Below are 27,266 nucleotides of genomic sequence, written 5' to 3' on the forward strand. Positions count from 1 at the left end.
GAGGACTTGGAGAATAGACCCTATTTGATAGGATTAACACAAGAGACGTGCAGATTTAGGAGTAAATTCTGCAGTTGGAGCCCAATCCCATAATGAATTTAGTGTGCAATGCTTATTGGAGGATTGAGGCATTCATGTGGAAGAAGGAAGTTTTATTCTGGCAGAGTGGGTTTTCTTTTTCAAACAGTGGACAAAAGTTTGGACTGTTAGTAGTCCCAGTAGTAATGGGGTACGGAGCATTGTTCAGGTGAGGTGTATGCTAAATGCAATTTATAGAGATCATTTGGCACCTTGGAGACTAAAATTTATTTGAGCATAAGCTTTCGTGAGCTACTGCTCACTTCATCGGATGCATTTAGTGGAAAATACAGTGGGGAGATTTATATACATAGAGAACACGAAACAATGGGTGTTATCATACACACTGTAAGGAGAGTGATCACTTAAGGTAAGCTATTACGGGGGGCGGGGGGGACGACACGACACGGGACGTGTAGGACGACCTTTTGTAGTGATAATCAAGGTGGGCCATTTCCAGCAGTTGATAAAAACGTCTGATGAACGGGGGGGGGTGGGAAATAAACACGGGGAAATAAAAAAAACTTCAAAAACAGACTCCAAGGAGAGACTGCTGAATTGGAATTAATTTGCAAACTGGATACAATTAACTTAGGCTTGAATAGAGACTGGGAGTGGATGGGTCATTACACAAAGTAAAACTATTTCCCCATGTTTATTCCCCCCCCCACCCCCCACTGTTCCTCAGATGTTCTTGTTAACTGCTGGAAATGGCCCACCTTGATTATCACTACAAAAGTCCTCTCCTCCCCCCGCTTTGCTGGTAATACCTCACCTTAAGTGATCACTCTCCTTACAGTGTGTATGGTAACACCCATTGTTTCATGTTCTCTGTGTATATAAATCTCCCCACTGTATTTTCTACTGAATGCATCCGATGAAGTGAGCTGTAGCTCACGAAAGCTTATGCTCAAATAAATTTATTAGTCTCTAAGGTGCCACAAGTCCTCCTTTTCTTTTTGCAAATACAGACTAACATGGCTGCTACTCTGAAACTTATAGAGATGTTATCACATGTAATAATTGCTGGGTGTATTGTTATCTAACTGACATCAAACACTACAGGAATAGGTACACGTGTTCTAGCAGCAGACACAGTTGCCATGCAATATCCATTTTTAAAAGGGGCAGGATTTATCACGTCATGTCATACTGACTCAAACCCTCTCACTCACAAAGCCCAGGTTCTGCAGGTTTGCAAGGTGATAGGAAGGGAGAATCTTCCCCTTTCACCAAGGAGCAGAACAGCTTTGTGGCCCCATGTAGTTCATGACTTTGCCATACAATTACACATCTTTAATAAATATTCTAACACTTACAGTTGCGAAGAACTTGAAAATGCAGCACAAGTGTAACTGATGTAGTGATATCTGCCTGCTTTTGCACAGCCTGAAACAACTTTGAGATGTGAACTTTCCTATTCATTTACATGGCTCTGAAACCTAGAGATGACAAATATTTCACACTGTTGACATTTAAATTGCTGATCACTGAGAAGAAACATTTGCAAATGTTCTTTGAACAATCTCAGACAGTCTCCCACACCCACCCAGGTGCTAAAAGGCCCAAGTGTTTCTTAAGTAGCTGGCAAAATCTCCAGCTTTGCTCTGGACAACATCTACAATACAGTTATGTGGTCAGTGCAAAAATATTTTGGCATATCAATAACTCAAAGTGAAGGGAAACTTAAGAAATAATTTTAAAATAAACAGGCTACTGGTTATACTGTTCATTTTCATATTTAAATAAAAACCTCAATTTTTTACTTTTAAGACACCTACCACAAAATTTCCTCTACCACAACAAAGTGTCACTGAATACAGGAATTTTTCTACAGAATTTAGCTTACTGCAGAGCACAAATAGCTTTTGCTAGAACCGCCTGCAGGCTGCTGTAAGCACAGTAATTGTTGCATCTCTCTTTACTGGGACCTAGCCAATAGTTCAGTGCAGTCGCAATCACTTGCCTCAACACCACACTGTCGGACTTCCTCTCATTCCTAACCCTCATTGATTCTTCTCCCCCTCCACGTGCAGTGGAGCCACTTAGAGTGCTCTATACACCCACAGGTGCAGAATCTGCACCTAAACAAGTCCATTTTGTCTCTTTGGTACTGTACATCACTGAGACATGAAGAGTTTATCTGTGCATGTGGCATCCAAAGTGTTTGCAGTTAGGATTGATGTAAACAACCCATTAAGGCATTAACAGAAGTTCATAACTCTCCTGGGGGAGGTTTCAGTAGGAGTTCATATCAGGTACTAGAGCCAGATTCTCAGCTATGCCTAATAGATGACAGACAAAGCTAAGGAGCGGTGTCAGCAAGAACTATTAAGAGCTCCCTGATCCCAGTGCTAGATCTGTGTTTGATGTAGTATACCCTTCACCTTGGTGTAGGTGAGAGCAAAGCCCATGGGCTGTTCAGGCAGCCAGTGAATGACAGAGTTAAGGTGCTTTGGTCACACTCCCTAGGTTGAGGACTGTCATATAGCTCATTATACTGGCTGTATGTTTTTTTTGACCCTTGGCATTGGTAGACTGATGCAAAAGGCTATAACGTGCTGGAGAATTTGGCCTATTGACTGTAAAGACTCTCTTTGTAACAAAGAGAGACCAATTTTTTAAAAGAAATATTCTGATGAATATCAATAAATCCACAGTTTAGGGCTGCTCCTCTTAATACCAAAACAATACTCCTCTAAGAATTTCCACTGTACAAATACTTTACTATCAGTGCAAATGTACTAATCCAAACCTGGACAATGCAGTACATTTTTCTGTCTAGAAATGGGTCTTGTAAATTTAAAAATGTTGACACAGTTCAGATCTCACCTCTTTATTTTGCTCCCAGAATGGACTCTGTTTTCACAGAACTCAAGATATCCACTCTACCTTAAGTAAGATCAGAGCAGAAACTTCTCTATTAGATTCAAAGAAGTTTCTAATGATCAAATTTGAAGTTCTGAAAAATCAAGGGAAGGGTCTTAGTGCTCAGCCACAAAGCATAGAAAAAAGCATTAAGGTCCCATGGTTAAGCACTCAAACAAATATCAGGATATGACAAAGTTAAGGGTTCACATTCAACCCTAATTCTCCCCTTTGTTTGTATGCATTGACACAGACTAATTACATACCATTTTTACGGAGCTACTTGTCTAAGTAGAACTGCAGCGTAAGGAGTCTTGTGCACGTAGTCCAGGTCAGCTTGCCTAAACAAAACACTGGTCAAACCCCTCAGGGGGAACAGAAGCCCTCTCTTCTGCACCCTATTAACACTGCAGCTACACAAAGCTCTGGGCTGGTGAAGTTCTTAAGCTCCTCAGGAGCACAGCATCTCATCAGCCAGAGCCTTCCCCCAATGGAGAATGCCTAAGTCTAAAGGAAGGGGTTAGTGATTTTTCAAACACTCATTTGGTCAAATCAAACCCATTTTGCTCCAGAACAATCTTGTGCACAGCTTCAGTGATGACTATTTCCTTTCCATATTTCACCTTTCTCACCTGAAAAAACCTTGCAATTTTTCTTCTAAATTGAAAAAATATTTCCCCACCTCCACTATCCTCATAGTGAAAACAGGCCAAACTGTTTCTGCTCAAAAAGTTTCCATAACAAAATTCATTTTAAGCAGATATCAAGTCTGGAAAATTTTAATGCAAAAGGTGAGTATGGAAAAGTTACAACCAGTGAAAACAGGGAGTTAGAACAGATGTTTTGCAACCTAATTATAGTCGTCACTGCCAGATGGCAGCTAAAACAACAGTTGATCAACCTATTAACACAAGGCACATCCTACTTAGTATTAGGCTATGTCTACACTACTGCAGTAAGTCGTCTAGGTTACGCTATTCCAGCTACGTGAATAACGTAGCTAGAGTCGACGTTGCCTAGGTCGACTTACTGCAGTGTCTACACCGCATGTGTCGACAGGAGATGCACTCCCGTCGACTTATCTTACTCCTCTTGTTCCCGGTGGAGTACCAGAGTCGACCAGAGAGCACTCTGCCGTTGATTTAGCAGGTCTCCACTAGATGAACTAAATAGCCCCCTGGTGCATCGATCACAGCACCGTCAATCCCACAGTAGTGTAGACATAGACTTACAACTCTATTCTCTCTCATTTATTTAGATAGGCTTCTTTTAAACAAGTAGTAATACTGGGTTTTAAAACCTTTAATATAAAAGAGTTATAGCTTCATAATTCAGTTGCTCCTTCATTTAATATTTTTAAACTAAATGGAATCACTCCTGGAGGTTGATTGGCTAAAACATTTTCCTAACTCACTATTGAAATTTGCAGTTAGACCAGGATTAGTGTATATTTAATTGAAATATTTAGCTTTTAAAGCATTTTATCTTGATGTACACATATTCTGCAGTTGGTAGCAAGAACAGAAGGATGTTTATGCACTAACTCAATATTAAGCCTCTAAATAAAGTATTATAATGTAAACTAGGGGATGAAATGTTAAAAAGCAGATTGAATACTGCTAAAAAAAATTGGATTTTTCCTTTTTTCGCCACTGAATAATTAAAAGTAAATAAAACAAACATTCTTATATTCTGTAAACATTATGAAAAGAAAAAATTTAGTGTAGTGCCTCAGTTGGAATATGACCTAAAAAAAGCACAAAACATATTTAATTTACATTTATGGAATCATTTCCGTCTAAAGATGGTTTTTCAATGTAATTAACATATTCCCACTTATCTCAGAAATCTGAAGATCAAAAGTATTAAAAAACAGGCACTAAAATGAAACAGTGTTTTGAGTGTGAAGCAGTGATTTTTCTCTAAAGTAATATGGTAAATACATAACATACAGTTATGAGTTATCTAAATTTAAAGTTTTATCCTCAGATATGCATGTGGAACTTCTGTTGACATCAATGGAAGTTGTTTGCATATATCTGAGAGTAATTTCGGCTATTATAAGAGTGTATTTTCTCCTAAAATAACAGACCAGTTTTTAAAAAATAAGTAGATAACTAAAAATAAGGGAAATGTTAACTGTGTAAATACTTATGCTTAATTAAACAAGATTGATTTAATATATTTTACAAAATTGCTTAATTTGTAATGTATTATTTTGAATTACCCTGCACATCTATTCGAATTCCCACGGTCTGTGTTTGGGTAGAAAAGGAAATAGGTTCCTGTCAAACTTTTGTTCAATGTCCTTTAAATACCATTACATGAACTCTGTTGAAGAAAAACTTGAATATGAAATACTCTCTCCATTAAAACTATATAAAACCTTTAATTCCTTTGCTGCCTGTTGGGTGTAACAAACAGAATCAAATATTAAAGGCTGGGATCTGTAAAGGAGCGCCAGGGTGCTAGACACCTGTTTCTCATTAAGTTTCAATGGGAGCTGGATACCTAACTCCCTTAGGCCACATCTACACAACAAACCAGAGCAGTCAGTGTTGAGGATTATGGGACAGCTGCTGGAGGACTGTTCAAGTTGACATGGGCAACGCAGCATCTTCACTCATGATGCATCGACCATGGCTCAACGCTGCTTGGGAAGGTAGTGTTACTATGTCAGCATAACAGGCCGCTTACATCAGTAGAAGACTAAGCATCGACACATGCACAACTAGGAAAACACAAGGTGGCTTACATCAACCTAACTGTAGTGTAGACCAGGCCTTAGTATATTTTGAAAATCCAAATCTACACTGCTTACTTGTATTCCAGGAATATACATGTTAATACTTTACATTATATCTTTTTATGTACTATGTTAAATAGCAACAGTTCATAAATATTTTGGAGAGGAATCTTATGGCATGTTAGAAGAGCATCTCTGTATAAGAAACGCATGGCAGGAATCACAGACCCGTACAGGCTTTGGCGAGGATGGTAAAGGCAGTTCATTGTCAGAACAGGCGTTGCAGAAAATTTCACCACAGTTTCTACAATGATGCTAAATAAAGATGGAGAAACAAAAGGATATTTTAAATTGCACACAAAGTTTGTTATACATTTGATAATCAGCTGTTATAATAAATATGGAAACAGAACTCTTTGAAATTAAACTTTTAAGTTCTAGGTAAGAAGTGTGATGGCTGTTTTTTAAAGATGACAGGACAACACATGAAAAGCCCCAATCTGTAATGCTTTTCTAGACAAGCTACCAATCTATGAACCTCCTATTTCTGACCTAAGTAAAGTATAACTGAAATTACCAAAATCAAATGAAAATGCACTATAAATAATGTTACCACTAACTGGGGCTTGATTTTGCTTTTCAAGACCTATGCATGCAGCATCATGTACGCTGTAAAATAACATGCTAAAAATGTCTTGAATTACATTTGTAGAAGTCAATATGGGTTTGATTTGACAATGAAATGATCTGTCCAGAATCTCTAGTAGCTAAAGGGATTAAAATAAAAAATTAAAATTGGTTGAGATAATTTAATTTCAGAAGCAGTTAAAGCACATGCACAAATACAACCTTCTACAAGCTGTTTTAAAACTCAGGATATTAATTCATATTTTCTTAGTCTCTTGTATAAATATGCATTGCAAACACTTTTTAAATACAATATCATCAACTGTAATAATTTACTTGAGACAGTAACAGATCTCAGTGCACTTCAAAAGTTACTTAAGGGTCTGATCCTACAAGGTGCACTGTATGGACAAACCCCTGAGGTCATGAGTGGGGCTCTGTGCAGGCATAGGGGTCTGCCCACATGGAGCACCTTGTGGAATCAGGGCCCATGTGTGTATGTACACAACAAACACAGATGGAGAAGTTCAAATATAAGCATTTTAGGAAATGTCCCTAAAATAACTGTATTAATTCATGTGTGAGAGTCTCTGCTGTACCTCTAAGAGTAATAAATTGAATGTTCTTTATATATGACATTTAAAGATTGGGAATTGATCTAGATCTCTACCCAATCTTACCTTTCTTTTGGAAAGAGAAAATTCCTTTTCACATAACTTGCAGTGTGTAGCTTCTTTGTCTTTCAGCCAAACCTGTCCCTGGAGGGGAGGGGAGGAGAGGAAAAGTTTTTTCAGAGAACACAAAATATTTGTGACACATCCAACCTTTGGGGCTCTTGGGGACAGGAGTGCTCAACAGAAGCACTATTCTTTGTTTATATTACAGTAACATCTGGAGTTGTACCATCATTGTGCCAACTGAGATCAGTGTTCCAGTGCGTGAGGCACTGTATAAACAGATGAGAGACATAAGAGATGGATCCTGCCCCAAAAGAACTTGCATAGGCTGTGACAGTCTGTACCCAATGTTACCCTTTTTACAAAACTACGATAAATTTTGTACAAAATATGCCTTGTGAGGTATCATTTAAAAACTCAATCTGCTGATCATTATTGTAAAATATGTGTGGTAACGTTGTATGTAAAGTTGTAAGAGTTTACTGTGTAACATTGTTCTGACATGTTCCAAGGTTAGAAAAGCTGGTGATGACACAGATACCCCAACCAGGTATCAGCATAATCAAATGGATTATCATAAACTATCACCTAGTTAAGTGGCCATTCTTCAGCATGAAGAAGGGTGTAAGCAAGAACTTTACATATCGACAGCAGGGGTCAACTGTGGTTCCTGTATAAACAGACTGTCACCTAAACCCCAGCTGGAAATAATCCTCAAGGAGGGGAGAATGATATAAGAACAGAGGACACACACAACACAAATTATCTCTCCCCTCATCTCTACTCATGACATCAACAATGTTTGAAAAACAAAGGAAGAATCATTGAATGGGGGGAGGTCCTGGCTGAAGCAATCCAGCCAGATTGCTGTAAGCATATGGTGAGAAAACCCTTTTTGCTTTTAAAACACACTTAACTTGTTAAGTTCGGTATTAGTTTGCATTTTACCTTTTCTTTTTTGTAACCAGTTCTGACTTTTATGCCTCATTACTTGCAATAACTTAAAATCTATCTTTCTGTAGTTAATAAACTTGTTTTATCTAAACCAGTGTGTGTTTGTATTGAAGTGTTGGGAACCTCCACTTGAGATAATAGCACTGACCTTATATGAGCTTGCATTGTCCAGTAGAGAGCTGGGAAATACAAGACGCACGTTTCTGGGGGAAGGTCTGGGACTGGGAAGTTGGTGGTGTTGCCCTGTATGTAATTCATGAGTGAGTGGCCAAAGTATTTGTATAATTCAACTGGGAGCAATTTTACATGTTAGAGGGTGTGAGAGAGCAGGACCACGAGTGGTTGCTGTTACAGCGAAGCATTGTAAAAGGCACCCCAACTTGGAAATTTGAGGGAACCCAGCTGTTCAACAGTCCGGATTGTACGCAGGGTAATGTCACACAGGCTAAATAAACAAGAGGAATAAAGAGTGGAAGGAGGAGGACAGGTTACTCACCTTGTGCAGTAACTGGAGTTCTTTGAGATGTGTGTCCCTGTGGGTGATCCACTTTAGGTGCGTATGCACCCATGCCTTCGATCAGAGATGTTTGATAGCAGTGCCTATGTGGCCCACACATGCACCATACACATCCTCATGCCCCATACTGAAGCTATGTAGGGCTGCGCAGGTGAACTGCCCTCAGTTCCTTCTCTACTGCAAAACCCACAGAGGCAACTCTGAAGCAAAGGGGAGTGCACACACAGGGGGACACATCTCAAAGAACTCTAGTTATTGCACACAGTGAATAACCTCTGCTCCTTCTTTGAGTAGCATCCCTGTTGGTGCATCGCTTTAGATGACTCCCTAGCAGTAACCCTTTAAGGAGGTGGGAGTTTCAGAACAGAGTCCACCACTGAAGAAATAATTGTGTTACCTACTGACACATCTGATCTTGCAGCATGAATTAGGGCACAGTGGTCAGAAAATGTGTGCACCAAGGACATTGTTGCAGTCCTGCAAATTTTAGCAACAGGAATATCTTTGAGTATGGCTACAGTTGTAGATTGTGATCTAGTAGAGTGTACAATCACTCTTAGGGGAAGTGTATTTTGAGTAAAATCATAACAGGCAATAATACATTCAGAGATCCATTTAAAAAATCCCTGAGTGGAAACAGGCACTTCCTTAGATCAATCTGAAACAAAAACAAAAGGAATCTAAGGGGTCTTCCTGACTGGCCTAGACCTGTTCAAAGAAAAGGCTTACACCCTCAAAGTCCAGTGTTGAAAGACAGACTACTTTGTAAGCTGATGCAACTTCAGAAAAAAACCTGGAGGGTGAGTAGCTTGGTTGATATGAAACCCAGAGGACACCTTATATAAGAACTTTGGATGAGGTTGTATAGATACATTCTCCTTGGAAAAGACAGTAAAAGAAGGATCTGCCATTAGAATCCCCATCTCCCCAACGTCTGAGCAGAGGTAATGGCCACCAAGAAGGCAGTCTTCAAAGAGAGATGTAGCAGCAAGCACAAAGGGTTGTTTCATGAGGCAGTTAAGAACCAGGTTGAGATCCCACAAGCGGCATAGGGGCTCTAATCTGAGAAAAAAATTGATAAGCCCTTTTAGGAATCTTGTTGTGGTCAGATGAGTGAATAATGAGAAACCTACCACATGTAAAGCTGTCACTGCCACTGAATGAAGCTTGATAAAAAAAATTCAGGCCTTTCCATGAGTTGTAACTCCAGGATTGAAGAAAGAGGAGTGGGTCGGAGGAAAATGGTGCCAGTTACACCACAGATAGTATCTTCTCCATTTCTGAAGGACAGTGTGTCTAGTAGATTCCTTTCTGCTATTTAATGGTATCTTTGTTTTCCAATGGACATGTGATCTCTTGTTCTGAAAACTACTGAGGAACCAAGCTTGCAGTTGAGGGATGTTCAGATTAGGGCGAAGCATCTGACCTGGATCCTGAGACAACCATCAAGATATGATCAGGAGCTGCCACAGAGGGCAAGAGATGAGTTTGATGAGGTAGGGGAATCAAACTTGGCTTGGCCAAGTTTGTGCAGCAGAATGACTTTGGCTTGGTCCTGACTTGATAAGGTCTTGATAAGGATCTTGATAAGGATCCTTAAGAGCAATGGAGTTGGATACGCATAAAAAAGATCTTTGGTCCATGTAACAAGGAAAGAGTCCCCTTGAGATTGGGGACTGAAACCTCCTCTGGAATAGAATTCCTTGCTCTTTGTTTTGGCTGCTGTGGTAAAAAAGTCAACCTCTGGAAATCCCCAAGCTAGGAATATTTTGCTGAGGACTCCAGAGTCCAACTCCCCTTCAAAATTTAGGGCGAAACATCTGCTCAGTTCGTCCACCATGGTATTTTGTATCCTCAGGAGGTAAGAAGTCAAGATGACTATCCAACTGGTGATGCACCAGTTCCAAAGCTTTATCGCTTTGGCACAGAGTGAGGGGGAAAATGCTCTGACTTGATGATTGATACAGTTCATGCATGCTATGCTGTCTGTCAAGATCTCTTGATGGACTTGTTTCTGAGCAGGGAAAAAATCGGAGGTAAGCATTTCTGATCACCCTTAATTCAAGCAGGTGGATGTGCAAGTGCTGTTCCTTTTGTGGCCATTTGCCTTGGACTGCGTGAGGACCCAAATGTGCTCCCCATCCCAAGAGGGAAGCATCCAATGTTAATATAACTGTAAGGTGTTTCTGACTGAACAGGATTTCTGCACAAACTTTGGAAGGATTCAGCCACCAGGTGAGTGACTGTAGGATCTATGTAGGTACAGATACCTGCTTCTTCAAACCATGTTTGCGGGGTACAGAAACAGTCCTGAGCTATCCCTGGAGACACTGAAGATATAACCTAGCGTTTTATGTCACAAAATGCAAGCCACCAGGTGTCCCAGCAGTTGCACACATGTCCTTACTGGAACTTGAGAGCTGAGCTGCACTCTTTGTATAAGATTCCTTAGAGCAAGAAACCAGGTGAGAGGGAGATAAGATCTGCACATTATTAAATCTGGAAGTTCTCTTATGAAGAGAAATTACTGAGAAAATTAATTTCTCGAAATTTATCTGCAGGCCTAGACTTCAGAATACTGAAATTGTTGTTTGCACTGCTGACCATATCTCTGGATACGACTAACCTTTGAGGAGCCAGTTGCTGAGGTAGAATAACAGTTCTTCCTAGACAAGAGAGGTAGGCATCTACAACTGCCATAATTTTTGAGAATTCCCTAGAGGCTGAAGACAGACCGAAGGGTAGGAGTTGGTATTGGTAACAATTATGACTGAAAGTGAATTGTAGAACTCTTTTGTGGGAAAGATGAATTATTACATGGAAGTATGCACCTCTGAAGTCGAGGGTCGCAAACCAGTCCCAATTCCAGGGAGGGAATTACATCTGCTAGGGACACCATCTTGAATTTTAAGTGTCTGACATCCTTGTCCAGTTGTCTGAGATCCATTTTTCTTGGGTATCAAAAAGTATCTTGAATAGAACCCTTTTCCCTTGTGAGACTGGTTCTATGTCTCCTAGATTTAGAAGTGATGACATTTCCTGTGTAAGAATTAATCATAATGGGTTAAGTGGTTGAAGGGGCAGGGTGGAGGTAAATTGGATTGTAGAACCCAAAGTAATCGCCTCCAATACCCATTTGTCCAATGTTATAGCCTCCCAGGCTTGACGAAATATAGAGAGACGGTGTCCAAATTGAGGAAGGGGCGTATGTGTAATGCAGATGATAAAATCTGGTCATTGGGTGGTCTGGACTCTAGACTAAACCATCAAAAATGATGTTTGGACAATGCCAAAGGCTCAGCTGATGCAGTCAAGGTAGTTACAAGGCCTTTTCTTTGAAAACCTATACCTCTTAGCTGTTGGTTCCAGTGTTCTGCGGGAGATAGAAAACTGAACAGGGTGGGATCTTTGAGACATGCTACATTCTCTCTTATCAGCAGATGCATATACTCCTAAATACCTAAGCGTTGTCCTAGAGTCTTTTAGGGTGTGAAGTGAGTTGTCTGTGGAATCTATGAAAAGCTTCTGGCCACTGAAAAGTAAATCCTTCATGGTTGATTGTACCTCCTGTGGAAACCCAGACAACTGAACCCAGGAAGTTAGCCTTGTCACAATGGCGATGGAAACAGACCCGGCTGCAGTGTCAGCCACATCTATGAAGCCTGCAGTGAGGTCTTTTACAAAAGCCTGATCCTCCTTTATTATGGCACAGAACTGTCCTCAATGTTCCTGTAGTAAATGGTCAATAAAATCCTTAAACTTCGCATTGTCCAGGTAGTCATATTTTGACATCAGCACCTGGTGATGAGCTATCCTTAACTGAAGTGTTGCTGATGAATAGCTCTTACAAACAAATAGACATATCTGGTATCAAATATTATAAGGAGTGGCCTTTTGGGTACACCATCTGCCCCTTTCATTGACTACATCCATGACCAGAGAGTTTGGTGCTGGGTGAAAGAATAAAAAACTGGGATGTAGTATTTTTTTTTTTTATCATTTAAAGTCTATAATTAATTTCCCTGTCTTTACAGGATATTCCCTTAAAGGACAAGCAGATTTTACACTTGCTAGGAATATGCGAGTTTCCCAAACTATGAATGCAGTAGGAGTGCCCATGACTAACAAGGACTGCTTCTCTATGCGAGAGGCACATTTTAAAGCCCAAGTAGCCCAGATTCCCAAAAGAAGAAAATAAGTTACTCAAACCCCTCATTGGGGGGAAAAGAAAAGAAAAAAGGGGACAAACAGTCCAACTGTAAGGTACTGAACCTACTCTACTAACTTTACCGCTAAATACTAATAAAGGAGGCAAACAAGCGCTAAGCAAACAGGCATACGCTAAACTCTGTTTCAGGCCAATGTTGGCTGAGAAGGAACTGAGGGGGGTTCACCTGCACAGCTTTGTATAGCCTCAGCATGGGGCATGAGGATGTGTAGGGGCATGCGCGGGTCGAATGGGCATTGCTGCCACAAATCTCCAAAGGTGCAGGGATGCATGCACATCTGAAGTGGAGCTCCCGCAGGGACACTACTCAGAAACCGAAAGAGACATACAAAGGGACAGAGTGATTCACCCAATGTCCCACAGCTAGCCAGTAAGAGAACATAAGTTCTCAGAGACCAAATCCAATGCCCCATCCACTGGACCATGGTGCCTCTCAGATGGCAACAATCTAATGCTTCAGACTGGGGAAACGGATAGCAGCATTGTGAACTGTTAAGTTCTTTTTGGCCAAACCAACAATCAATAAATCACAACTTTGCCTGAGGTGTAGATGAGTGCACATAAGAAATTATTTCAAACAACAGTTACGTGAAAATAATTTTATCATTAATTTGATACAATATATTTGAACTGTAGTAGGGCTTAGGAGCCCCACGTCATGGACCAACACCCCATTGTGCTAAGCACTGTAAAAACAAGTAACAAGAAGATGGTCTCTGCCCCAAAGAGCTTCATAAGCATTCAGGATAGCACCCAACATCCAGAAACTAAAGAGCTCCAAGGACATTTCACCAGGCTCTCTTATACAAATTTATATTCAGTAATAATTCAGTTCCTTAGGACTAAATAACCAAGCTGGAATTTAACTTCACCAAGGAGATATTCGCTTATTTCATATAATAATATAGTTTTTTTAAACTAAAAGATTAAGGTATTTTGATAGCAAATTCAAAACAAAAACCAAGGTCCCATCACAACATTCCAAACAAAATTAAGTAGGTCCAAAGCAGTCAAACTGTTCCATTAAGTGCTTCAGAGAATGCCTACTTATCTCATCCTGGAGCATGAGACCAGAAAAATGAAAATCTATCCTAAATGCTTACCTTTGGAGAAAATCTTCTCTCATGTTTAAAAATTTCCAAGAAAATAACTGAAAGAAAAAGCCTCCCTCCTTTTCCCTCCAAATCTTACTAACCTGTAATGCTTTGTTTGCTTCTTTTATATCTTCTATTTTAAGCTTTGATCTAAACATAGAAGATTATACATAGTTTAGACATTTATTGAGAGTATTTAGTTACCACATATGGTTAAAATACTTTAGAAGTTACAATTCTTTTAAAAGTCAAAGGCAAATTATTATGAACTTCTGGCTGACATATTGTTAAAAATATTTATATGAACAGTAGCACCTAGAGGCCCCAATTCATGGTATGCTCAGTGCTGTACAAACACAAAGGAAGACATAATCTCTTCTCCAAAGAGTTCGCAATCCTATGAATGGTGGCATATGTTTAGAGCTTGTATAGACTTGGGAAATTTATGCCAGTGTAACTAAATCCTTAATGCTGACACACTGCATTGGTGCAAAATGGGATCTGAAACTCACTAGGTTAAATTTCACTAGTGCAAGCAATTTTATTCCATTGCAGAGCATCTACCCTGGGTCCAACTACACCAGTGCAAAACAAAGCAGTATAAACAGGGCTTTAAGCTATAAGCTACATGATACTACTCTTTTAGACACAGGATGTAAAACCCGGCATTAGTCATGGCATAACTATTTACAAGAGAAAAATAGCCTTAAAGAGGAGAAAGCATTCCTCAAAAATACCAAGGAGGAAAGCGTTAAAGGACACTGAACTGTGTTCAGAGCCCACTGCTGATAAATGGTCTAATGACATGAACGGTCTTTGGAGTTGCATTTTATACCCTGGAATCCTAGCACGTATGCAGAGGCTTGAACATGCGCATGCATCTAATGATCACTACTTGCTAAAAGCTTCTGAGCTCGTATGCCAGGGATGTGCATTGCCTAAGAGTAGGGAATGGGATCCATGTGGACAATCATCTCAAATTATAATGAATCTTCCTGTTGTGGAACCCACAGTTATTGATTCCTAACAGAATTAGTCTTTAGTGAAATGGAGTTCACACAAATGCTCAAACTTTATCCAACAACGTCTTGAATGCATTTATTAAGAGACAGGAAGATCTTCATAAGATAAGTCTGAGGAATCTGTTAGATTGCCCAAAACATTTTTAATTAGGACTGATTTTTCTGAGATGAACATAATTAAGTCCATTATATGATTGCTAGAGGCTACCCACCACCCTAATGTGAAGGTAACTCTGTTCAAGATGCAGACCCAGGCCATTTGTACACAGCTTTCTTTTCTGAAAAATTGTCAGATAATTTCCTCCTACTGAACTAAATAAATTTCATTTGAAGCCAGTAATCCTCCCTAATTTCCATGGTCTCAATTTACATGGTAGTTGCACAGTTATTTTCAGTAGCTTTATCTTGAATTTTACATTGCAAAAATCATCAAGAAAAATAAGTTACTCGCTAAGCTTGCAGGCCAGTTCTTGGAGAGCTTCTTCTTGGTCATGACATATCTTTTTCAACTGCCTATTTTTGTCCTGTAGTTTAAGGAATTCCTTTAAAAAAAATAAAAGGTGGCGTTTTTTAAAGTAAGAAGAAATAACATAGTACACACTTATTACTTAGAAAGTTACTCGTGTTAGAACTTTACATGTTAACCAATATTGTATGTCAAGTCAGAAGGTTATAGGAAGGGGCAATAGTCACTAATAATATTTGGGTAATATCAAAAGGATAAATAGCAACCCCATAAACAAAGTTGTGTGATGGTTGAGGGAGGGAAGATTTGTCCACATAATTACCACCAGTGGTTTTGCCTGTGTTCCACATCCAGTAATGTTATGTGATTTCCACTTCCTCCTGTACTATTCAAACTTTTCTGCTGTAGGTTCCGGAATCAAAGCCCAGTGAAGTCAATGGAAAGACTGCTACTGATTTTGATGGGCTTTGGATCAGGCACTGAGAAATACTAAGGGAAACCCCATTCTTGTACTATTTCCCTAAAAGGAAAGGTAGGATTGGTGGGATTAAGGCAGACCCAAAAAAGGTTAAGAATATGTATGTGGATAAATGCGCTTTACCCTTTTAAATGTGTTTCACGTTCTCCTAAGAAATTAATCTCTGGCATAGTCCTAGCAGATCTGCAGGAGCATGAAGCACTGAGACTCTCATAGCCTAGTATCATCCCCAGTATGCCACTGCCCCAGCATCCTTCCTTGGACACAATTCTTGTGCCTATTAGTCACTAAAAATATTGCGTGGGTATCTGAGAAATAAGTTTAGCAGGTGGAAAGGTATAACAAACATATGCTTAGAAAGGATATTCTGCTGCTATTTAATCTACATTTACTTTATATTTAAATTTTATGCTCACTTAACCTCAGAGCCTTGAGGTTCTTACAAGACTGTGGCAGACAAACAGTTGGCTTTCAAACCCTGCTGCTGAAAAAGTATTCATGCATCTATGAGTACAATTCATCTAACATTCACTTTTTTCCTATCTTTCTGGCATCTTCACCTTCCCATTTTCCTTGCAACAGCAGAGATTGCAAACACCTCAAGTAGCTGGAGGTCCTTTTTTTGCCCTCTTTAGGTGGTTGTGATCTTAACTGTTTCAGGAAAAACATATTACTTGGAATGTATGAGTCAGGGATTCTTTTTCTGATAAGAAGTAATGGGTTCACATTTTTCTTTCTACTATATACAGATGGGTATTTCATCTTACAATGTAATTATGTCAGATGACAGTTTTCTAAAGGAACACTCACACCCTATTTAAAAAAATAACTGCTATGATTCTCTGGTTTTGAAACAGCTAAGAGGCGATGACTAATTAATACAATATCTATAGAATAATTATTTTCTGTAGATCAGTTACAAGTGGTAATTTGAAACAAGACAATTAAAATTGGCTTCTTTACTATAGATCTTGAAAACTTTCTAAATCTGCAATATTTTGGACAATATTTCTCTCTCTTTTCATAGTCAGTTTTTTAAAAATTAAGCATGTCTGCTCTTCCTTTTGATTTATTCTTCCTTTTAAAACCAGACCTCATCCTAAAATGCAAATCAAGACTTAATTCCTCTTCAAAAACCAGCAATGCTATATTTTGAATATACAACAACTAAGCACTGTGATGCAAAAATTAACATGGGATGGGACAAGAGCAGCTATATAAATGAGCATTCAATGTGCTGTCTCAGCAGGAAAGGGGACATTGCATGGGGAAGATATGAAGCTGCATATACACCTGTTGAATTCAGCAAATAGCCTATCTAGAGAATATGGCTAACATTAAATATTATATCCAATAGTAGATGTGCAGAAAGAGAGAGAAATAAAATCACCTGAAAATATTTAAAGATACTTAAAAATTAAAGATACTAAAACTAGTTTAAAGACAGATCTTGATAAATTTATGAACGGGATCCTATGGACAGGGTTGCCTGTGATAGCAGGGGACTGGATTTGATTACTTGAGTCCCTTCTAATTGTATGCCCTGTCAAAAAGTTACGTAGTCTGGGTACTAATACAGAGGCAATGGCATATCTAGAAGAGGAAAGGGACGCTCATATATTATGACGACAGTATAAAACCCTGAAAAAAATACACAGGAGAGCTCTCACTCCTTTCCTTCAGGTTTCAGAGTAGCAGCCGTGTTAGTCTGTATTCGCAAAAAGAAAGGAGTACTTGTGGCACCTTAGAGACTAACCAATTTATTTGAGCATAAGCTTTTGTGAGCTACAGCTCACTTCATCGGATGCATAAAGTGGAAAATGCAGTGAGGATGTTTTATACACACAGACCATGACAAAATGGGTGTTTATCACTTCAAAAGGTTTTCTCTCCCCCCACCCCACTCTCCTGCTGGTAATACATAAAAGAATAAATGGACACAAATCAGATGTCAAGAATTATAACATTCATAAACCAGTCGGAGAACACTTCAATCTCTCTGGTCACGTGATTACAGACATGAAAGTTGCGATATTACAACAGAAAAACTTCAAAACCAGACTCCAGCGAGAGACTGCTGAATTGGAACTCATTTGCGAACTGGATACAATTAACTTAGGCTTGAATAGAGACTGGGAGTGGTTAAGTCATTATGCAAGGTAACCTATTTCCCCTTGTTTTTTCCTCCCCCTCTCCCTCTCACTGTTCCTCAGATGTTCTTGTTAAACCCTGGATTTGTGCTAGAAATGGCCCACCTTGATTATCATACACATTGTAAGGAGAGTGATCACTTTAGATAAGCTATTACCAGCAGGAGAGTGGGGTGGGGGGAGAGAAAACCTTTCGAAGTGATAAACACCCATTTTTTCATGGTCTGTGTGTATAAAACATCCTCATTGCATTTTCCATTTTATGCATCCGATGAAGTGAGCTGTAGCTCACAAAAGCTTATGCTCAAATAAATTGGTTAGTCTCTAAGGTGCCACAAGTCCTCCTTTTCCTTTCCTTCAATGGCTCTCAGCATAAACCAAGAAGTCCGAGATAAGACATGACACAAAGGAAGAGTAGAGGAAAGTAGACTAACAAAGAGAGCAGAGAATCACTGATGGACTTATCCTCTAGACACGGTGATACTAAGAGACAGAGAGAGAGATGATACAAGCAGACAAGATTTAACAATACAAGCATTTTTAGATCTGCCTCTAGAACAAAGTTTTCACCTACATTAAATGAAAGTCAGTGTAACTTCAGACCTTCATATGTTTTATATCCACTTACTTCTGAGCTGGTTTCCTTTGGTTCCTTGACTGCCTAATAAAATTTTCTTTTAAGATTTCTCTCCCTTTTTCTTTAACCGTTATTTACATTAATTGGTTCCTCAGGACGAGAAATATCAACTGCTGATATCTGGTGAGGGGCAGAGGGGCAAAGTATACCGGACACTGGGCGCTCAAGTCCAAGACATAGGTCAGAAAACTGGTCATCCTCAAAAATTTCTCCCAAGGTGCTAGCTAGCTGCAGTCAGTAAGGGATCTGGGAAAAATCTGATACCACGCCTGACAGGACATAACCCTTTTTTTTTTTTTTAATGAAGATTCAGAATCTAATTAAAATTCTTATTTAAAGATTTGTAAACACCCATTCACTTTAGTATCTGAGCTCTTCACACACAAAAAAAGCCCAAACACTGAACTGCACAAAAAGGGACCATAAAAATCCCAGCACTTCTTACTACCTGAAAACGTCTACCAACAAATTGCTGCCTCATTGTCAAACAGACAAGAACAATTAGCCAAAGGCCCACTCCAAGTGTGCCTTACCTCTTGCTAATGATACCACCAATCACAGGCTATGACAGGCCATCTGAGAGGGCTACACCAACAGAAAAGGGTACACAGCTCTGATACCAGTCCTGGAGAGTTCAGCAGCAATATGCATGAACACATGTCAATTTGTTGATAAGTGCCTCAATGGGCAAAATTCAGGATCAAATTCTCTTAAATTAGACACTAATGTCCTCACATTTATTAACTGGGTTTTACTAGTTAAGCTAGCTGCTCTAAATAGAAAATATGCTTTACATTACTTGCTCCTGAAAAACTAAAGAAACTGAAACAAATAATTTAAATCTATAGTTTATGTCTCTAGAATATATTTTAGTTCTATTGGCTCGAGTAATAAAATCCTGAAAAACCATAACATCTATGGGTGGATTTTTTCCAACTACTTGAAAACAACAGTAGGTTCCTGAAATCCTATCACACTGAGTGTGTCAAATAGGTATACAATAAATACTCATTCCATTCAGGAATATCCTTCTGTGAATATACTGCTGTAACTCTTTTTAGTGTTTTATTTGGGAGTCTGCTAATACACAAAAATGAAATCCCTGCTCTCCTGTCTCAGATCATACATTATCCCCCTGACTGTTCACTAATCTATTGCTTCCTCTATTTTTGACTGTGTAATTTCCTTCAGCCTGGAATATTTTGTTTTAAACTTAAAATGACATTTTGAATCCATGCAGTTTTTTGTATATTTATCCATGGTACAGTCCGTTAATTTCTATATATTCAGGTAAAGTTTAAGGTTAGTGAGACACTTCTCAAGAACTCTCTCTTACCCATAGTAGTTTGTTAGTTAGACCTATTCTCTATTATCAGTGCCTCCCAGCATTGGACTCTGGGCAGACTCCATTTTCCACATGGTTTTTAGCCTCCTGAATTTCTCTCAAAAGAATTTACTCTAACTTGAATCCCAGCAGTGATTTCTGATTATTTTGTTCTGCTTGTGGTTGATCATTCTGTCTAAGTAACTCCTCTGGAAAAGAAACGGAATCTAGGTGTGCCAGAAGGATTTCAGGAACTCCTAACAGATCCTCTAACATCAGCCTTTCCAGTACCAAACTGTGAACATTGGGAGTCTGGCTGGGACACAAAAAATACCTATTTCTATTAAAATCTCAGATCTAATTCTAACAGCAACAGTAGCAACTCACAAATTAATTTAATTTCAGTTTGATGCTAAATGACTGACACTCCACACACTTGCTTCTTTTCAATCACTTCCAAGGTAAAGAAATGTAAAGATACTATAGAAATTAGTGATACGAGATTTTTAAGTAGCAAGATAGACAGGGCTTGATGGATTAGAACATTAACCCTCACTGGCCCATCACAAGATTATAGTGAAATATCCTTCAGTATGATTCAGAAAGGAGAATGTGGATTTCACTATTCCTTATGGAAAACACAGAATCCTGAACTTAAGACTACAGGGGTGAGAGAGGACGGATTTAAAAAAAAAAATTAAAAATATATTTGTATTTTTAAGCCTAAACATTTGTTCTATTAAGGATTTCAGATCTGGGAGAGTTAACATTTATATTTTAAAAGCCTGGCAAGTTCACTTTTAAATTACTGCTAAAGTGAAATTGAAAAGTTTTCCTCCAGCATTTTACTTTTTTAAGACAAATTATTTGTTGGGTCTCTACTCTCAGATGAGATAAAGTTTCTTTTTCCTTTTGCAGATCATCTTCCAAGGTTTGTCTCCATTCCTTTTCTATCTTCAAATCTGTTTCCAGTTGAACACTAGAATTTCAAACAAAAGACCATCATGGTGCATTTCGGTATAATCTTTTTAAAAAAATAAACCCTTTTCTATTTTCTAGTTTCACTATCAGTCCAGCCCAACAAACAACAGTAGTTTACTATTTCAATTTGTTTACAAGTTCATTATTTTTATTTTAAATTTATCTGCAATTTCCTAAGAAGATTTTGTATACAAGTGTAATAAGTTATAAGAAAATAGAGGGCTTCCATTGAGAGAGGCTGTGAGGGTGTCAAACAATTCTGAAGAACTGGCTTTTGCAATGATTTAAATTTGCTGTCCTAGTAACTATTCTTTGGCAACTGAAACATAAATATTAGAGACCTTTCCTGTTTGTCTTAAGCTTTTCCTGTCATATAGTTTTTTTATAATACAGATCTCCTATGTGAGAGAAGATGAGTGGTTACGTGAATTTCTAGTGCTCATAAAAGGTGTTGTAGTAGTAAGACTTTAAATTGAAAGCCTCTATTTTTTATTTCAGAGTGGAGATGAAAGGGACAGAATTAAGAATATATAACTTCTAAGGGATCTTGAATACAGTGTAAAGTATTTTGAGCTGCTGGATATTATTGAAATTCCTATACAACAGATGATATAAAGGAGGCTCTGCTTTATATGAATCACAGCTACTGGATTACAATTAAAGGAACTGGGGCCAATCTGTCGGTGGATCCACTGTTGCAATTCTGTCATCAATTTAAATGGACAAAGAATGATTCTTATAACCGCATAGAAAACACAAACTAATGGCAGATGAGAGTAAACTCCTGGAGTGAAATCCTACTACCTAATGAAGGAGGAAAGATCTGACTGTAGTTATGAAAGTTTTTCAAGAGGAACTCATGTCCGTATTGATTTTATAACAGGATAGCTAAGTCATTTTTTAAAGGAAAAACTTACTTTTTGGGACACTACCTCAGCATCTTGTTTGTTGGAAAAGATCAGAAGTGAACATGACCTTGAGCTTTCAGAATTGCGGAATTCTAAGGTTGAGGTTTGAACTGCTCTTTTGCCAAAATCTGTGAAGATGACTGGTGGTAAAGTGAACATTTGTCATGATGGTTGAACAAGTATTGATACTTAAATTAGTAAGAGAGGCAATGTGGTCTGAACACAAGATTGGAAACTTTGAACTCCCAAGTACTAATCCTTGCTGTAATCTTAGGTCATTCACTCTCTCTCTCTCTCTCTCTCTCTCTCTCACTAAAATAGGGGGGAAATACCACCCAACCTCACATGGATATTTCAGGGATGTTCATAAAGTGCACTGAAAGCACAGTCTAAGTGCTAATTACTGCTATTCCTGACTGTTTCATCAGTACTCGTAGCTGCATTGATTCTCTGAGCCAAATACCTGTCTATGGAATTCCACAGGTGTAAAAGCAGAATGTGGCTTTTATTTCTTGATTTAATATTTCAGTTTTTAGCAGACTCAAGGATTTCATGAGTGCCTTTCAGCTACGAACACTTTGAAGGATTCTGGCTTCTTTTTCAAGCCTGAATAGTTTAATTGTTCTATGCAGTTTCTGTAAATTTATGCTGTTTAAATTATGCAAGATTTACAATAATAAAATGTGGATTAATCTAGTTTATTATAAATTTAAAATTTTTGTTCCTGTTAACAACTTTTTCCCTAGTGAATTAAAACTATCTTCAGCCAAAAAACATACCTGTTCTTCCCCCTCTTCTGGCTGGACAGCTATTTAAAAAAAAATCAATTGTAGCTTGATTTACTTGGAATGACAGATTTTCTTCCACCCTGCCCTTGCCTAATATACGCCTTCCTAGACGCATCTTTATCCAATTAAAAATCATCAGTAATGTGCTGCCTATATTATGTAATGTATCTTACATTTTTAGTTAATAGAATGTTTTAAAGTAAACATAAAAGAAATAAAGATTTTAAGTGCCTTATACGTTTTCCAAAAGGGAAGTATACTTACAGCTGCTTCCCCTTTCGGGAGATTTCTTTCTGCAGGTTTTCAGATTTACTCATACATTCTTGTTTGAATTTCTTGTCCTCATTCTCAGCTTCCATTTGAGACTTCTCCGCTTGCTGCAATCTGGTGTAATTCAAATCAACTTTGGGTAAAACTGAGGCTAGAACTAGGGTGTAAAGGGTGAAGAAGACAAATAAAAGAAAAATGGGGAAATAGAAACATTTCTAAATAAAAACAAAGATTGGGGGAAACTCACAAACTCAAACAAGAGAGCCACACAATGCCTAGAAATCTAGTTTCTGGTTTTCTCAACACAAAGAAAAGCAGATTAAGTCTTCCAATTTGTTTTTATTTTACGTTCACCATTAATAGATGCCATTAAAGCATAACCATACAGATTTTATAATTCATCTATATCACTTACTGCTCTAACTTTGAGCGTACATACATGTGTTATTGTGGGAGGAATTTTTACAAGAACTGTAGAAGTACAGTAACTACTTTGTCTATACTAATCAATCAATAAGACAGTGTGTGTTGTGCTGGAATGGCTTGAAGCAATTCAGACATGAGCCTGAATACAGAACACTGGAATCAGATAGCAAGAACACAGCTGTAGTAAGACAGCAGAACACACCCTGGAGCGTCTCACTACACTTACAGAATAACCACTAATAAAAAACATTATTAAATATATTTAAATAATGTGTATTAAAAATCATGGTTAAAAATAGCTCCATATGATAAACAAAACAAATAAAACTGAATAAATAACAGAAGTCAGGCTTTCATTTAAGCTCTTTTCTTTTGATTTTCAAGGGATTTTGCATTCCTGTTTTGAATAGCCCTCTCCCCTCACTTATACCTCACCAATGCATCAAGATTTATCTCTGTTTGACCCTCTCTCCGCCCAAAAAAGATGTGGCTTAAATTTAATTGAAATCAAATATTAAAATCAAAATCAAAAATCAAAAATTGTATGTTACTCCATATTCAACTGTCTTACTGGGATATACAAGGGAGATTAGAGTAGCCAGTAAAACATCATTCAGAGCCTCATCCCAGTTGAGGTGTCTCATTTTACAATTGCCTCTTTTGTCCCTTCTCAGACCTGCTCTACACCTAAAACTTAGGTTGACCTAGCTACATTGCACTGAGGGGTGTGAAAAAAAATCACACCCCCAAAAGACATTGTTAAACCAACCTACGCCCCAGTCTAGACACCACTAGGTCAACAGAAGAAGAACACCGCCTCTCACGGAGGTGGATTAATTACAGTGATGGAAAACCCCTTCTGTAGCTGTAGCAAGTGTCTACACTATGGCACTGTTGCAGCACCATAGCTGTGCTGCTGTAGCATCTGTAGTGTACACAAGCCCGCAAAATGTTGAGAGAAAACCGAGTGGTTCTTCTCTCAAGGCTTGGCTTGAATCATCACTTCCCAGTCAGCTGAATGTAGAGTAACACACAACTCCCAGTTTATCACTGTTAAATGTAAAATTAAATTAAAGCTTTCTTACTGGCCCTGTCTACACTACAACCACAATCATGTTAGGGAGCCTGGCTACTAATGTTTTATAATGTAATATGCATCTACACTGGCCATGTTTGGGAAACTGCCTACCATTGCTGTGCTACCAGTCAACTAATGAGAGGGCTCATGCAGACAGTGCACCAGCATTACTAGACATCTCAGCAGAATTAGATATCATGTTAATAAAAGCTCTAGTTCCCCACCTACGCTCATGCTACCAACGGTGAAGCTGCACAGGTGGGGCAGTTACCAAAAACTGCCAGTTCAGAAATGACAACACACTGGACTTGAACCATGTTATTTTAAAGCATCTGAATTTAGCCCAGGTAGGAAAAACTGTTAGGGTCTACTCTACACTACAATATGTTATAATGAAGTTCCTTGATGTGTTTGTAATTGTAATACAAATAGGGCCAAAGAGGATGGATAGGAGAAGGGAGAATATTGGTGCACAGCAAGGCTAATTCTTGCTGCTACGCCAGAAGGCAGAGAAGGGTGAAAGACTAAATGAAACAGGAAAACTAAACACACCACTAAGACCCTCTCTGAACTACAGCTGAAACTGCATTAGCACAATTTCCAAGACTAATATGGACAAGGACTTTTTTTTCTGAGAACCGGGCTAGCATCTATAGAATCTTTATCTACACTAGCAGCTTGCAAATTCTATAGCTGTAATTCAAATCCAGTGCAGCTCCACCAGGGTAGCAACTCAGATAAGAGCAGATCCTCAGCTTACAATTTATATACCATCTGAGGATCTACCCGTAAATGTCTGAGTCCTGCCTATGCTACACTTTCTACCAGTGCTACCCCTGGGGGAATTACAGCTACGAAGATTTCTACGTAGATAAGACCTTCCTGCTTTATAGTCTTTAGTTCTAGTCATATCTTGATTGTATCCATGATACAGTAGCTCTGTAAAAACATCTTACATTCTGCTCTATGCTAGCAGACTGAACTGTATTTTAACTGTGTATAAGAGAGTCCTACAAATACAGAAGTTATTTGGGTTTTGTTTTTGTAAAGTACAGACAGAACCTATGGCACATTTTTATAAGCTGTTTTAGCCAGTTCTCAGGAAAAATACTTCTGTCTACGCTACTCAAGAAAGTGATGCTATCAGCAACCACATTAAAAGACTTGACAGCATGTTTTCTGGTATAGAGAAGCCCTGAAAGTGCAACAACAATAAAAATGTGGGTTTTTTATTAACTGAAAGGGAGGTTCTTTATTTATTTAAGTGCTATAAATAAGGGGTGAGGGAAAACCCTATAACTGGAGGTAAGTGTCAGGGCAATGAGAAATCAAAAATGTAAAGGCAGCTAACATTTTTAAATAAACTTTGTATTTAACATTAAAAAAAGTAAAATGATTAAATAGCATTAGAAAATTCTAGTTTCTGATTGGTCAATAATATTACAGTGATTTTTTTATTCTTTGGGAGGGGAGGAGAGGAGAGGAGAGAAAGGGGTGGAGAGGATTTTATTTCTGAAAACAAAGTCGTTCCAAGCTGTAACATTGTGTCAAAATCACTAGTACTTACTGACCAATTATAATACAGGATTTCCCAATACCATTTAAGATAATAACCATATTTTTTTTAAACCAACTCATACAAATTTTATTCTATCAATAGCCAAGTAGCTTTCAAAATGATATATCTTTGACAAGTTTGTATTGGTGCTGTGCTTCATTGCTGGCACATTTCACAAATGACATTGCAATAGTCCTAGTTTGAGTTAACAGATCTTTGTCACTTCACGTATGTAATGGACAAAATCAAAGACAGATAAAGGTAGTAAAGTTCAAAATGTAAAAATTGGGATAAAGGAAAAAAAGAAAGAAAAAAGAGGAAAAAGGATGTCAATAAAAGAATATTCATGTCACTAAATCTTTTAATATATAATTATGTTTTTAATAAGTAGCTTTAAAAGAAAACAATGGTAAGACACGTCAACACCAACATGACAGGGCTATGGATATGTTACATTTTACAATTAAAAATATTAACGATGCATATAGTCTATTCCATTTAAATAACCGATGCACACAAGTCACATCTTTATATTATGTAACAAATATATAGTAATCACAATATAAACTTACACACTGATATTATATCATTTCATTTTACTAATTCGTGATGTAATACTTATGTGTACATCTTTACACTAAGGGAGTTTCCAAAGCAATTAATGTAAGCTTTGGAATCTTGGCCAGCCAGGGTCCTGATTCAAAACACTTAGCACAGGCTTAACTTTAAGCACGTGAGCAGTCTTGCTTAAAGTTAACCGTGTGCTTTGGTGGATCAAAGCCTTATTGAATAGCATTAAAATATAACACAGAGATAATAATGAATCAGAATTCTGAAGTGGCCATCACTGAGCCCGGTAGCTGAAAGAACAAACTTGGATGCAGGCACAGAATGTCAGCTCCAGTGAATGGTGAAAGAGAATTAAGATAAAAAGGCTTGGTTTATGGCTGTATTTTTCCACTCTTATAGTACATAAGAGCGGCCATACTGGGTCTGACCAAAGGTCCATTTAGTCCAGTATCCTGTCTTCCAAAAGCGGCCAATGCCAGCTGCCCCAAAGGGAATGAACAGAACAGGGAATCATCAAGTGAACCATCCCAGCTTTTGGCAAACAGAGGCTAGGGACACCATCCCTGTCCGTCCTGGCTAATAGCCATTGATGGACCTATCCTCCATGAACTTATCTAGTTCTTTTTTGAACCCTGTTATAGTCTTGGCCTTCACAACATCAAAAAATAAATCTACCTGTTTGAAGATCAATGGTAAAACACCAGTTGCAGATGATACTTCTTTAAAACTTCCTACTGAGAGTTACGTTTCAGTGGTAGCTATGTGGGAACGCAGTAAGGGAGGAGGAATGAATGTGGAAAAATAAGTAAAATAGAGATGGA

At 38.3% G+C, this 27,266-nt stretch overlaps 1 protein-coding gene across 6 annotated transcripts in view; it reads right to left on the reverse strand.

Moving 5' to 3' along the window:
* Nucleotides 1-502: 502 nt before the first annotated feature.
* Nucleotides 503-27,266, reverse strand: part of RUFY2 (RUN and FYVE domain containing 2) — a 63,292-nt gene continuing 36,528 nt past the window's right edge. For 3 of the 6 annotated variants that reach the window (XM_077821735.1, XM_077821740.1, XM_077821738.1), the window contains exons 13-18: nucleotides 22,808-22,927; nucleotides 20,716-20,845; nucleotides 15,259-15,353; nucleotides 13,891-13,939; nucleotides 7,000-7,077; nucleotides 503-6,007 (exon numbers count right to left, since the gene is read on the reverse strand). In XM_077821735.1, the coding sequence (XP_077677861.1) occupies nucleotides 5,864-6,007; nucleotides 7,000-7,077; nucleotides 13,891-13,939; nucleotides 15,259-15,353; nucleotides 20,716-20,845; nucleotides 22,808-22,927 (616 nt within the window). In that variant the 3' untranslated portion in view covers nucleotides 503-5,863. Of the gene's footprint in view, nucleotides 6,008-6,999; nucleotides 7,078-13,890; nucleotides 13,940-15,258; nucleotides 15,354-20,715; nucleotides 20,846-22,807; nucleotides 22,928-22,981; nucleotides 26,098-27,266 lie in introns of those variants that run through there. The other 3 variants (XM_077821736.1, XM_077821737.1, XM_077821739.1) reach the window with 3 other exon arrangements.

Source organism: Eretmochelys imbricata, chromosome 7, assembly GCF_965152235.1.
Source record: "Eretmochelys imbricata isolate rEreImb1 chromosome 7, rEreImb1.hap1, whole genome shotgun sequence".
Lineage (NCBI taxonomy): Eukaryota > Metazoa > Chordata > Testudines > Cheloniidae > Eretmochelys > Eretmochelys imbricata.